The sequence below is a fragment of the Myotis daubentonii genome, chromosome 10 (genome assembly GCF_963259705.1).
Source record: "Myotis daubentonii chromosome 10, mMyoDau2.1, whole genome shotgun sequence".
Classification (NCBI taxonomy): Eukaryota; Metazoa; Chordata; class Mammalia; order Chiroptera; family Vespertilionidae; genus Myotis; species Myotis daubentonii.
The window spans coordinates 83,004,790-83,017,852 of record NC_081849.1 but is presented as its reverse complement, the minus strand read 5'-3'; the positions used below and the strand labels follow the sequence as shown (position 1 = coordinate 83,017,852).

Sequence of the window (13,063 nt, the reverse complement as noted above, 5' to 3'; positions counted from 1 at the left end):
CATCCTACCAGCAGTGTACAAGGCTTCCTTTTGCCACATCCTCTCCAACACTTGTTATTTCCTGTCTTTTTGATAATAATGATTCTAACAGTGAAACCACATTTATTTTGAGAATCCCAAAGAAATGGAGATGAGCCAGCGGTGAATAGGGCTAACTAGAAGTTAGTAACAACGGTCCCATGAATCTTCTCTAAGCTGTTGGAAAAAATCTTCCCTAAGAAATTCCTCCGCCCACAGCAGCTGTGGCTTCTGCCTGGCTCACCATTTCAGGAATGGACAGAGCTACAGAAACGGACACGCTGACACCGCCACACACCGGCAATGAAGACCTACATTCCTGAGGCCATGGAAGCTAAGCGAGGAATGTGAATTAAACTTTTATAGCCTTAAATAATGCAGGAACAGGTACAGTTCCCTGATTAATAGGGAGCTCAGATTGAGGGCTCTGGAGCCGGCGGGAGAAAGCGGTTAGTGGGGACACTTTCCATTGTTCAATTTCCAAACCTTAGTCAAGCACACCACAGAAAGGACACAGAATAAAGAAGAGAAGACACCGATTTGAAGAGTCAAGTTGCTCGTATTTTGCTGACGTGGTAGGTTTTGTTGACACGGATATTGGTGTCAGTGTTACCTGGGACATTTTAAGAGCTCTGGCTGCTGGATGAACCGGGCCATGCTGCCTGGAGGCTGTCACACTCCCCGGCAGAGCAAACAGCTGTGCTGTGGTCTCCACCCGCGGGGAGCGCTCGGCGTGGCTGCTCCCCACACCCACGGAGGCTGAAAGGACTGACGGGCAGGAGGGCTCCATGGAGAGCCCGCGGCTGTGTGTCAGCCAGGGGAGAACGGTGTGTGGGATGGAGCTGCTGGGACCCTCTCTGCTCTTAACCAACGCGATGTTTCGATGTTTCCGGGGGAGACATTCCGCGGAGCACTCACACCACAGAAGTGTTAATTGGGGGGATTTGAGGAAAAGGGAGTGTAGTCAAATATCTGGGAAACTGCCATCTTATGTGTCTCTTGGACATTCAGGGAACTTAACTTACTAAAGTCCTGCGGTAAGAAGATATGCAACTTCATAGTGTTTGCAAATTATTTGATCACGAAAACACCTTTGTGTATAAGATATTGTAACACTTTGCTGTCCTGTAAGTCTGAGTCCTGGGATACTGTCCTTGAAAGCATCAAGGCATACTACCCCCCTACCCCCCCGAGTTCATCAGGAGGCGAGCAAAACCAGTGAGAACACGGTTCCGATGAAAATGTCCCTGAGTGCGACAGCCGCCGCCTAAGGCTTCCTTCTTTTTTTTTTTTTAAATATATTTTATTGATTTTTTACAGGGAGGAAGGGAGAGAGATAGAGAGTTAGAAACATCGATGAGAGAGAAACATCGATTAGCTGCCTCCTGCACATCTCCTACTGGGAATGTGCCCGCCACCAAGGTACATGCCCTTGACCGGAATCGAACCTGGGACCTTTCAGTCCGCAGGCCGACGCTCTATCCACTGAGCCAAACCGGTTTCGGCTAAGGGTTCCTTCTTTACTCTTCACCTCGGCCCTGAGAGCTGTGAATGCGCATGGTCAGAGGCAGGTTGGGTTCCATGGGATGAAGGGAGACAGCACTGTGCTCTACTTATAGAGAGAAGCGGAACTACCACTGCCTGCGAAGAGCATATTAACGGGGAATTAATGGTGCAGAATCTAATCTGTTCTGTCGTACACGCTAAGATGTTTCTTTCACCAGGAAAAAGATTAAGAACAGGCCTCTTTCTCTGAGCATCAAATTCCACGTCGTCTGGGGTCATGAGGAGAAGCGTGTTATCACTTTCTGCGGGAGGATTGTGTTACAGCCACTGATTACTCAGGATGAATGGGCAGTCTCTTCCTTCTCCACTTTTCATTAGCTTTTTATGTAAGTTCCTCCTCTAATTCCCCCCTTTACTGAGATGATTCTTATGCAGAGCATGTCTGACGGCCACATCCATTTCGCTCTCTCTTGTTGAAATACATGGCACGGATGGATTGATGAGTATATGACTGACATCCAGCACTCCACTCGCTTCAGGTGCACAGAATCTCTTACTTAGCTCTGCCTTTGTCACGGCGATGGTTCTGTAACAGAGCTATGTGTGCAGTTCTTCTATCTCCCCTTTAGGCCATGCGATCCCTGATGGCAAGGCCTACCTTGTTTTCGACTTTGTATTCTTCTGCATCTACAACACACACACTGCACAGAGCATCCGGTTCATACAAATTCCTGCAAAGCCCTAGATGGTTTGGCTCAGTGGATAGGGTGTCGACCTGTGGAATGAAGGGTCCCAGGTTCATTTCCAGTCAAGGGCACATGCAGGAGGCAGCTGATCCATGATTTTCTCTCATCATTGTTGTTTCTCTCTCTCCCTTCCTCTCTGAAATCAATAAAAATATATTTTTAAAAATTCTGCATGAACTAAGTCTCAGTTCTATCCATAGCTCTTATGATTTGCCCTGTTAAAAACTGGAAAGGCAAGAGAATAGGGTCAGATGGGATCCATCCTGTTGATCTATCCATACCCCCTCCCTTGGATTAAGAGACCCTACAAGTCATCCATTGCTGTGGTTCTCCACCAATTTCCTAACTCTACATGCCTGATTAAAATCACCCACAGGTGCAACTAGCGCATACCCCGATATGTTATTCTTTCCTCAGGAACCCTGGGATATGCATGCTGTGGGCTTCCTGGTGTCAACCCACCTTCACCTTACTCTGTTGATATTTGGAAAATGCAGTCAAAGGATGTTAAGATAAGTGAATTCTCTCGTAGACAAACCAGGAAATCTTATCACAAGTGCAAGTAACTTCTCTAACATCAGCCAGCCAGAAGCAGGAGTGAGATTTACACCCACTAAAGCCTGTCTCTGAGCCACGGCCCTGGAAAGGTGGCCCATGCCCAGGAAGTTGGTCTGGTCGGACCGCTTCCCTCACGTGGGTGCGTGCTTCCAGAAGTGGGTCATGAACTGGCTGCTACTAATTCCAGAGCTCCCAGACGTCCCTCCCCCAGCGGACATCAGCTGTAGGGCTGCGCACAGCTAGCTGCCCAGCGGTGGGTTACTAATAGGCAACAGTCTCCCTATTAATTCCTTTGTAGTGGTAATTGCGATGAGCCGATACAAAGTATTTTCTTTTCTAATGGGCTCTTACTGGTGAATAGCAGCTTGTTACATAACAGAAAATTGTGTGAAATAACCACAATTACAATTCTGAGGGCTTTCTTTAAAAACAACACCAACACACCACAAATCTAAGCGTCCGGATAAAAACACCAACAGAACGTAGAGCCTCTAGCCTCGCCTGGGAAGCGTTTAGGTTTCAGTTATGGAAAACAGGAACCGGGACAGCAGGCTTTTCCTTCCCTTTAAAAACAAACACTGAAAAGCTGGGCTGTGCTGGCCGAGGCAATGCCCAGAGGACAGGCTCCAATGGATCCATTCCCCCCAGTGTGACTGGGGACAGGCAGGGTTCTCCCATCAGCTCTGATCCCACCACCTCCCTGACAGGTCCCCAGGGAAGGCCCCAGCACAGAGCAGATGCACAGTCGCCACCGAACCAGCCCAAATGCCACCACAGCTGGCACTGTCCCAGGAGACGCGACGGAGACGCGACACGGAACAGTATTTCATAAGGGACTTGGCACCAGCTACTGCTCAAGGAATGTGAGCGCCCCCAGCATCATCGTGATAACACCTCCTTTCTAACATCTCCGAATTGCCTACAAGCAGGTTCTGTTCCCTTTCACAGGGAAACTAAAGGATGCCCTGGAGGAGGCCCCTCAGACCCACACCAAACCCACCGGACTAGGTTTCTAGGACTCTCTCTCTTCATGACACCCTCTGGCCTGTACCTCGCCAGGCCCCCCAACTGGACGACTCCCAGAGCTCCCTGCTGACTCAGCCGGGCGCATGCCTGCATGTGGGGAGCCGGTGTGTGGGGCAGCACAGGGTGGGGGTGGGGGTAACGGGATAGAGACAATGTAAAGAGGCTTTCCCAGCACACAGTTGCAATTCTAGCGCCCAGAGCCGGCAGACAGTCAGTCTGACACCCCCAGATTCCCTGAATGCCCGCAGCCCGCGCAGTTATCCCCACACATTCCGGAGCCTCCCCTGGGCTCCCCCACCCTTGACATTGCTCCCCAAGTGCAGAGTCGAGAGCAGGCGGTTTTGGAGTCCATCGGGTTATCTTCACATGGAAGGCAGCAAGTATTTATCCGGGCCCCGCTTTGTGACTTTCACCGTCAGTCACTCTGCAACAGAGGTATCACATCTCCATTTCCACACGTTAGCAGCACGTGCAATGTACTTATGCGACGCAGCTACTCAGTGTCAGAGCTGAAACTTAAATCTTTCTCCAGGACGAGGGTCTGCTCCTCTGTCCACCGTCCTGTCAAACAAACGCGCTTAAAACAGCTGCATTATAAGTTCGTTGAATAAACTTCAAACCGGCCTGACCCCTGAGCTGCTGTTGACTATACTCAGCTCTGATAAGCACGGGTGGATACAAGTAACACAAAGCTTGCCCCCAGCAAGCGCACTGTCTACGGGTGGCCACAGCTGCCAAGCAAACCTAGTCTGAGATGTCAGTGTGACCAGGGAGATCTGGGCCGGGAAGCAGGGCCGCTGGAGGTGGGACTGGAAGAGTCAGACCTTAAATGCACACCCAGAGCGTGGCCCTCGTTCTCCAGCACGAGAGTCACCCTGAAGATGTGGAGCCACGGATACATGTTCATGTCTATCAGTTTCTCAGTTCTATCCACTAGTCATTTAAACATTGGTCATGGATGAATGAGGATATGGGGAAAATCTCATGTATTCCTGGTGGGAAGGCACACTGATACCTTTCAAGAGAAAGATCTGGCAGCTACCAAAATTTTTAACATGTGTCACCTTTGGCCCAGCAATTTGTTAAGAAATATACCCCTAGTGGCCACGGATAAGTATATAAAGCTATCTCGTTACCTCATTACTAAAGTCCCACGAAATTAAATAACTTTATCCCTGCACCGCTCAGAAAAAACCTTATGATTAAACCTCAGTTAAATCGGGAAAACAGTAACAAAATAAAACCCTCAACAGGAGTTGAGAAACAAATTGAAGCCCAAAGCAATGTCATCATAAAAGGATCACTTGCTGTGCTAAATTGCCTACCAGGGCCAAGAGGATAGTAATGGTTAAGGGTCTCCGGAACACCTGGGTGTGTGTGTGGGGGGGGGGGGGCGGGGGGCGGGGAGGGCGCCAAGCGGGTGGTGGGGGAGGGCAGGGGGTGGACCAAAGGTGAAGGACGGGGCTGGGAACCCTAAAGACACGCCCTGCAGCTTTCAACGTCTGGGCATCGGTCTCTGCGGCGGACCCGACAACGTGAGCGTTGGCCAGAGCCACCGCGGCTGGGACCTTCCGAACCCCCTTCCCGGCGTGCGGACGCCCCCTTCCTTTCTCCTTCCCCGCGGACCCCGCTGGGCTCCACCTCGAATCTAACCGCCGAACCGTCCGCGAGCGACCGGGGAGGCGGAGGGACACCCGCCCGCTCCCGAGACCGCTCCCGCCAGCAGCTGGGCACACCTGTGGACTGGACAGCAGGGACCAGCCTGCAACTGGAAACCAGCCGGCAGCGCAAACTTCTCTCCCGAGGCCACACCGAGCGAAGGGAGGCGGGGCCCGGGAGCCGGCGAAGAAGAGGAGCTGCCGAACCCAGAGGGTGACTGCCCGCGAGCGGACCCGAGTGGACCCGCACCCGCGCGGCAGAACGCAGAGCCGGGGCCCTGCGTGCCCCCGGCGGCCCGGGAGGCCGTGCCACCCCCTCCCTACACAGCCCGCGCCACCCGCCGCCCGGGATCCACGCGCACCGCTGGGCCCCGCCCTTGGCCCCCTCCCGCCCATGTGGGTTCAGAGCCGGCCGGCTCCCGGGGTCCGTCCGGCCAGCGGCATCCTGGCCCACGAGAAAGGCGCAGCCCCCCCGCGCCTCGGGGCACCGGGCTCACCCTCGTTACTGACAGCCCCGGCTCCGCCGCGACCGCCGTCACCGTCTTCCCCGCCTCCGAGCACAGCCCCCGGGGCCCTGGGAGCCGCCATTACGCCGCCGACTGGGACAGGGAGGGCCGAGGGGCGGGGCGGGACGGACGGGAACCAATGCCAGAGCGACTGGAAGCGCACTCCCCGTCAACGTGACGTTTCCTCCACGCCCACGTCGTGCCGTCACTCTCTGGACCAATAGAACGTGGCGAGCGGAACCTAACCCCCGCCCCTAATAGTTCAGACCACGCCCCCTTCCGGAATGGCGCGGCCCCGAACTACACTTCCCAGTGTTCCTCGGGGCAGGGAGGGCCGGAGCAGGCGCCGGCGGGCGGAGGTGCGCCCGAGAGTGCCCCGGCGTGTTCGCTTAGTTCAGTGAATCAGAACAATGACTGCGCCGCCGGGTCGCCGCGAGCGCGTCCGACTGTGAGCGGCCGCCGCCGGCACAGCGGCAGGCGGCGCAGCCTGGGCCGCGCGGCGTCAACGCCGGGCTCGGGAGCCTGCAGCGCGCCCCGGCGCCCGCAGCGCACTCCTCGGCGGTTGTGCATTGTGAGTCGGAGCCGGAGCCGGAGCGGGGCCGCGGGGAGGACGCAGCCCGAGCGCCCGGGAGCCCTGTCCAGTCATGTGGATACCTACGGAGCACGAGAAATACGGCGTGGGTGAGTCTCCGCGGGGCCAGCTTGCATGCCTACGGGCCGAGCGGGTGCGCGTTCCGCGTCCTTGCCCCCGCGCCCCTCGCGCTCTGCCGGCTGCAAATGCCTCTCCCCGGCTTGCATAGCGCTGCGGGCTCGCGCTGCGGGGAGCCGGCCTCGGGGCGTGAAGTGCGCGCCGGCGTCTTGCCCCCCACCGCCCTAGGGCGCTCGGACTCCCGGGCGGGCCGGGGGCAGCGCGCGGCCAGTCGCCCGCTGCGGGCTCTGCGTGCGGAGTTGGAGAGGCGACGGGGCGCGAGTGTCAAGTTGGAGGAGAGCGGTGGACGGCGTTCCTCTGCTTCCTTCCCCTTCTCCCACCGCGGCTGTGGGCCGTGACGACCTCCCAGATTGGAGAGAGAGACGGAACCGCGGCGCCCGCCGAGAGGACACCCCCCAACAGAGGGAGGCGCGAACCTCCGCTCTGGCTGCGGGCCACGTCCCGGGAGCGCGGAATGTGGCCCCGCGCCGTGGAGCCCGGAGACAGCCCGAGCCGGGCCGGAGCCTTCTGCTCCCCCCCGTTCCTCCCTCCTCCCTCCCGACCCGGGGTTCAGGGGACTGTGTCCTAGGGGCGGGGGCGCCGGTCCTGTCACCATCTGCGCGGCCCGCCCGTTGCTCTTCGGAGGGGAACGGGTGTCGGGGCGATGTTTTTACTTCGGGGCGCCCTGCGGCGGGGCGAGCGCGGCGGGGGCGGCGATGGAGGGCGGGCGGCTGGGGAGCGATGCTGGGGTCCCGGCTCGGGAAGCCTGGCTCTCGGGAGCCCGGGTCCCGCTTTGAGGACGGGCGCTCGCTGGGCACGGAGCCGGGGAGCGCGCGCGGTTCCGTGCAAAGGTGAACAACAAAGGACATCAGTGCTGACGGATGGGCGCCGGCGTCTCCCTGCCTTTCCCTCCTCCCATGGCGGGCCCGGCACAGTTCCCGTTTCTGTGGCTCGATTTCAGCGGGGTCGCCCCTTGGCAGTTACTCCCCGTAAGATTGTAACGATTGGCGAGCCAGGCTCTCCCAGGAGCCTGCAGCAGCCCCGGGCGATGAGCCCAGCCCGGAGGCTTCCCCGGGAGAAAGCGTTATGGATTTATCGCTCCTAATGGCCCCTCCTGCCGAGGGCTGGGCACACTTTTTCTTTTAAATTGGGGACAGACCTAGTGATTTAGAAGATGTGGAGGTATGTGCGCGGGTGCTAAATCCCTTTGCCTGTAATTTAAACAAATCTGGGAAGCCTTCCCGGGGAGTGGTATTTTTTTCCAACTTGCCGAGGAATAGGGGTCCCCGAGTCCTGGGAGAGGACCGTCGGTGGAGCACAGTCATTTCCGATGTTTCCGTGAGCTGCCATCTGGACCGTGGCTGTTAGCGAGACAATAGTTTGGGCCCCACCTCTGGGAAGGGGTGCCCGCTTCCCCTCTCTTCAAAGTGGAAGGAGGAGGAGCTGGTGGGTAACTCCCTCTCCCCACCTTTTTGGGGGTAGGTTAACCCTTGCCAGGAGAAGACAGTTCCTTTGCTGAGCTGGGGAGGAACCCAGGCCCCCCTGTCCCTGGCTTTGACATCCCCACCCAGCAGCCTGGAGCCCGTCCCAGATGCTGCTTCCTTCCAAGAGTTAAATGAGACTCCTGACGGCCGGGATTGATTCTCCTCATTTCCGTCCGTGCCAGGTCACAGCTGGGGAGCTGGTGTTGATTAGCTCTGCCCGGGCCTTTCCCTGCGAGCCGTGGGCAGAGGCTGGACACGCACCCTGGGACGTCCTGGACCACAAGCTGGATGTTATCAGTCAGGCTTCTGGGGCTGCAGCGGGCGCCTGGCTCCCGGGTGGCTGTGATTTGGTCCTGGAGGGGCAGGCGGTGGCGTGGGGAGCACTTGCTTGGGGCGCGGAGGCAGAGTGAGGCGAGAGGTGAGAGCAGAGAGGAGTCTGCTGGTTTATACAGCGTCATGCTTTCATCATTAATTTTTGTGCATTTGGCCTATGGAATGTTTAGCTGCTCGTTAGGAGCCATCTGTTAGGCGTGTGTGGGGTGAGAATTTTGCTGGGATGCTTCTGCGTGGACTATTTCTCACCGTTGAGTCCTATTTGTAGCTGCCTACACCTCAGGTTGTTCAGTTTTTTTTTTGTTGTTGTTGCTGTGTGTTTTTTTTTTGGAAACCTTGGTTGGTGCCTGGGCTTTTCTCATCTAGTTTTTATAAACATTAAAGAAAAGATATTTTCTGGGCACCGATCTTTGGCTGATACCAGGTGTAGGAGTAACTCAGTTTCCTCATTCTTTGAAATCAGTCTCTGTAACCTGGAATACCTGACCTTTCAATGCACATTGTATATTTCCACAATGATACTTTTTATTTACCATCAATTATGCATGAGATCATTATGTGGTAATTATATGTCTTTATGGATTTATGTTTCAATTTACAGCAACATACTATCAACATGGATAAAATTACTTACATCCTATCAGGGATTAAAATTCCTTTTTAAAAACATCCTTACCCAATGATATGTTCTTACCGCTTTCAGAGGAGGAAGGGTGAGGGAGAGAGAAACATTGATGTGAGAGATCGTCTGGTTGCGTTTCGTACACACCTAACTGGGGATTGAACCTGCAACCTGGGCATGTGCCCTGACGGAATTGGACCCGCCACCCTTCAGTGCATGGGAGGATGCGCCAACCAACTGAGCCACCCTGGCCAGGGTGAAATCCCTTGTCAGACCTGATGTGTGGGCACTGTCTTCTCACTTAACTGATGAATGGTCTTTAAACGTGCATTTAGTTATGTACTGAGTGTTCTGATTCCAGGGCATTAGAAAGGAACAGGGTGAAGCTGCAGTCCTGAGGGGTAGGGAGCCTGATCTCTTTAAAAACATGGTAGCCGACACAATGGTAGGTGTGCCGCGCTCACCTGAGATGGGGTGGGGGGGCGCGGGCGATGACAGATTCAAGAAGACAGACAAGAGAATAAAGCTGGGGCTGGGTGCGACGCTGCTCTCGGATGGAGAGACAGTGCCACAGCCTGCAAGCTGAGTCTATTTTATAGCCAGATTCCAGGAGGCAAAGTAAAGGCTGTTGACAATGTTCTCGCGGGTTTCGAATCTACCCAGTTACATGCACCTGAACTCGATCAAGCTTTGTTCTGGCAGCACTGGCTGCACCTCCCGCAGCCTATATCACTCAGCCACCTGGGACCTCTGGTTCGGACCAGAAGGTCAAGCTTACAGCATAGCCTTTGGCTGTAATTGTGCTGGGAGGGCTTTGCCGCCAAGCTGGGACTTGCACGTGGCAATGCCACGAGAGGACGTGCCTTCTCATTAGTCTGAGGCTTGGACCTGTCCAGCCGCTGTAGCCGCGCCCCACAGGTAGGCATACTGTGTCTGGGGAGATTCTGGTCGGTCGTGGCCCCAGTCTAGACAATACTGTCCACTGTGTGCCCTTAGGTAAGTCACTTACCCTTTCTGGGTCCAGTGATAGCCAAGGCCCTTCCCAGTCCTGTTTCGGTAGCCCTCTTCCAAACAAACACGCGTTTTCGTTAGAAAAGCATCCGTGTTGTGGAGGTCGCTATGAGAAAGACACTTGGGCTGGGACACACCCACCTGCTTTTGACTAAGATGAGAGATAAGCAAAAGCTACCTGGCCAGATGCCAAAACCCAGGTGGCCGCTGCTAGTTCCTTCAGTCTCATCCTCTCCAGCAGGAACCCCATGTGCAGTGACTAAAGCGCTTTCGCTCGCCACCCGCCCCCTCACAGATTTGTGCATGATCACTGCCTGCCTCCTGCATGCCCGCATCTGTCACCCCCTCTCCCTGCCCAAAGCTGGGTGGGTGTTCGTCCCAGAGAAAGCGAAGGCCACGGCAGACGCCTGCGCCGTTCGCTCACTCGCTCAGCAGGCGTTCCTGCGCACTTCGCCAGGTGAGCCGAGTCTCGGGAGCTGTGCACCTGCGGGCCTGGGAAGGCTCTGCAGGGGGGTGTGGGCTGGACCCATCTGTGCCCAACGCCAGGCGCTTTCCGCCGAACAGGATGCACAACAAGCTGACCTGAAGGGGACACGTGTCATCTTAAAACTGGAGTCTTTTCGCCCTGGTACCACTGAGTCCTCCGAAGTATTCCCCGGCTCACAGTGGGAACCTCTCTGTTTCAGAGCCCCTCCTGGTCCAGAGAGGAGGTATTTCTACGGGATCTTTAAATATATATTTTATTGAATTTTTACAGAGAGGAAGGGAGAGGGATAGAGAGTTAGAAACATCGATGAGAGAGAAACATTGAACAGCTGCCTCCTGCACACCCCCTACTGGGGATATGCCCGCAACCAAGGTACATGCCCTTGACCAGAATCGAACCCGGGACCCTTCAGTCCGCAGGCCGACGCTCTGTCCACTGAGCCAAACCGGTCAGGGCTCTCTGGGATCTTTAGACCGTCTTCTCCTTCGAGGGGAACGCGAGTGGCCACGTGCGTGGGAGAGGGATGAGGGCGTGTACCATTTCCCTAGCTGTGTACCATCTGTGTCGGAGAACACGCGTCAGTCAGCAGTCATGTGCTGCTGGGAGTGTGGGCACAGGATGAGGAGCTGTGAGGGGAAGAGCAGGAGGGTGCATGTTTCTGAGTAAAGTGTCTGTTTAAAAGACGAGGAACAACTTCCCAGGGGCCAAGCGGCCTCCTGTGGGTCATGGCTTAGGATCGCGTTTGGCTGTCATTCGTAACAGGAAGTTCGATTAATTTCCTGACCTGATCTGTACACAGACACCGCCAGCACCCCTGTGCCCCCCATAAGGGAAACAGCGCCTGTTCATACTCTGTGTGATGCTCTGTTCTTTTTTCATGAAAAAAACGCTCATCATGAACTTTCCCGAGTGATTCACTCATGGGTCCTGACCCTCACTTTGCAAAGCTGTGCTCCGGGTCCCCTGTTTGTGGTGCAGGAGGGACCGGAACTCAGACCCTCTGGGTTTCTAGTCAGATTCAATCACAGCAACCATTTTTTCCCCCAGCAGTCAGATCGTTGCGTTTGCTGCGACTTAGAATTTCATAAACATCCTTCTCCCCCTTCGGGGTAGGCCAAAGCCCATCTTTTTACTCACCGTTTCTAATTAAAGATGCAGCAGCTATGAAAGGCCATCACATACGCTGTCGCTGTCCCTTGAAGGGCACGTGGGCTTCCTCCGGGGACTTAAAAAAATATATTGTTATTGATTGCGGAGAGGGAGAGGGAGAGAGAGAGAAACATCAGTGATGAGAGAGAATCAATGATTGGCCATCTCCCTCATACCCCCTACTGGGGATGGAGCCAGCAACCCGGGCCTGTGCCCTGACCGGGAATCGAACCTCGACCTCCTGGTTCATAGATGGACACTCAACTACTGAGCCACGCCGGCCGGGCCTCTTAGCATCTTGTGACAAGAGGGGAGGAAGGCATTGGCTGTCTTCTGGGTTCTGGCTTGGACAACAGGGTACATACAGGTGCTGCTTTCAGAAGAGGCACTTTCGTAGGCGGCAGGTTTGTGGTGGGAGGTAAGAGCTCTGCGTGGTCACCTGGCGTTGGCCAGGCCAGTCAGACACCCAGGTGGCTGTACCCAGGGGGAACCAGCCCCGAGCGAGGTTCTGGACTGAAGAGCATCATTCGGTTTATGTGTGATGACCGAAGTGATCAGCCTAGATCACACTTCATTAATTGTGTTGACTTCGATGATGTGGTCTGCTCGTCCAGCCTCAGATTTAAAGCGACAGGCCCTAAATGCCCAAAGAGCAGTCACTGAAGCGCTTTCGTAGGACGGGTAGCGGGGTCTCTCCGGGAAGAAAGATGAGCTCCCCTGGAGACTGGGCAGTGAGCCCCACGTCCTGGTCCCCTCTTGCTTCGCATGAAGGCATCGCCTGGCGACGGCATCCCTTATTTCTGTTTCTGTGACGGTTCTCTCACGGGCAGACCTGAGGCCAGGGAGTGCAGCTGGGGAGGTTTCCCTAGCAGGGTGCTGGAAAACACACAGGTTATACCTCAGTACGCGGGGTTTATTTATTCCACGAGCAGCATAGAAACATGTCCACACACCCGCAAGCGGGGCAATGCTCAGATACCCAACGCAGTGTATTGTGCACACAGACATTGTGTGTGTGTGTGTGTGTGTGTGTGTGTGTGTGTCGGGGGGGGGGGATGGGTGTAAATATGTGCAATACCTCTTAGGAGCCACGGGGCCAGTTTTAAAATTCTTAAAGCTATAGCCTGCACGCCTGAAAATCATGTGACTTGGGATAAGGGGTTTCCCCTTAAGCTGGCCTGAGGGCTAGCCTCCTAACGTTCTCCTGAAGCATCAGTGCAGGCGCACACAGAGGCAGACGCCGATCCTGTTAGAAATTGAGTCGGGCCCAG

At 55.4% G+C, this 13,063-nt stretch overlaps 2 protein-coding genes across 7 annotated transcripts in view; one reads left to right on the top strand and one right to left on the bottom strand.

Moving 5' to 3' along the window:
- The window catches only part of ZNF277 (zinc finger protein 277), a 40,216-nt gene extending 34,081 nt beyond the window's left edge, over positions 1–6,135 (bottom strand). For 3 of the 4 annotated variants that reach the window (XM_059655886.1, XM_059655888.1, XM_059655889.1), the window contains exon 1: positions 6,010–6,135. In XM_059655886.1, coding sequence (XP_059511869.1) covers positions 6,010–6,100 — 91 coding nt within the window. In that variant the 5' untranslated portion in view covers positions 6,101–6,135. The remainder of the gene's footprint in view (positions 1–6,009) is intronic. The other variant, XM_059655887.1, reaches the window with a different exon arrangement.
- Positions 6,136–6,371: 236 nt separating this feature from the next.
- Positions 6,372–13,063, top strand: part of DOCK4 (dedicator of cytokinesis 4) — a 198,923-nt gene continuing 192,231 nt past the window's right edge. For all 3 annotated transcript variants that reach the window (XM_059655872.1, XM_059655874.1, XM_059655871.1), the window contains exon 1: positions 6,372–6,699. In XM_059655872.1, coding sequence (XP_059511855.1) covers positions 6,663–6,699 — 37 coding nt within the window. In that variant the 5' untranslated portion in view covers positions 6,372–6,662. The remainder of the gene's footprint in view (positions 6,700–13,063) is intronic.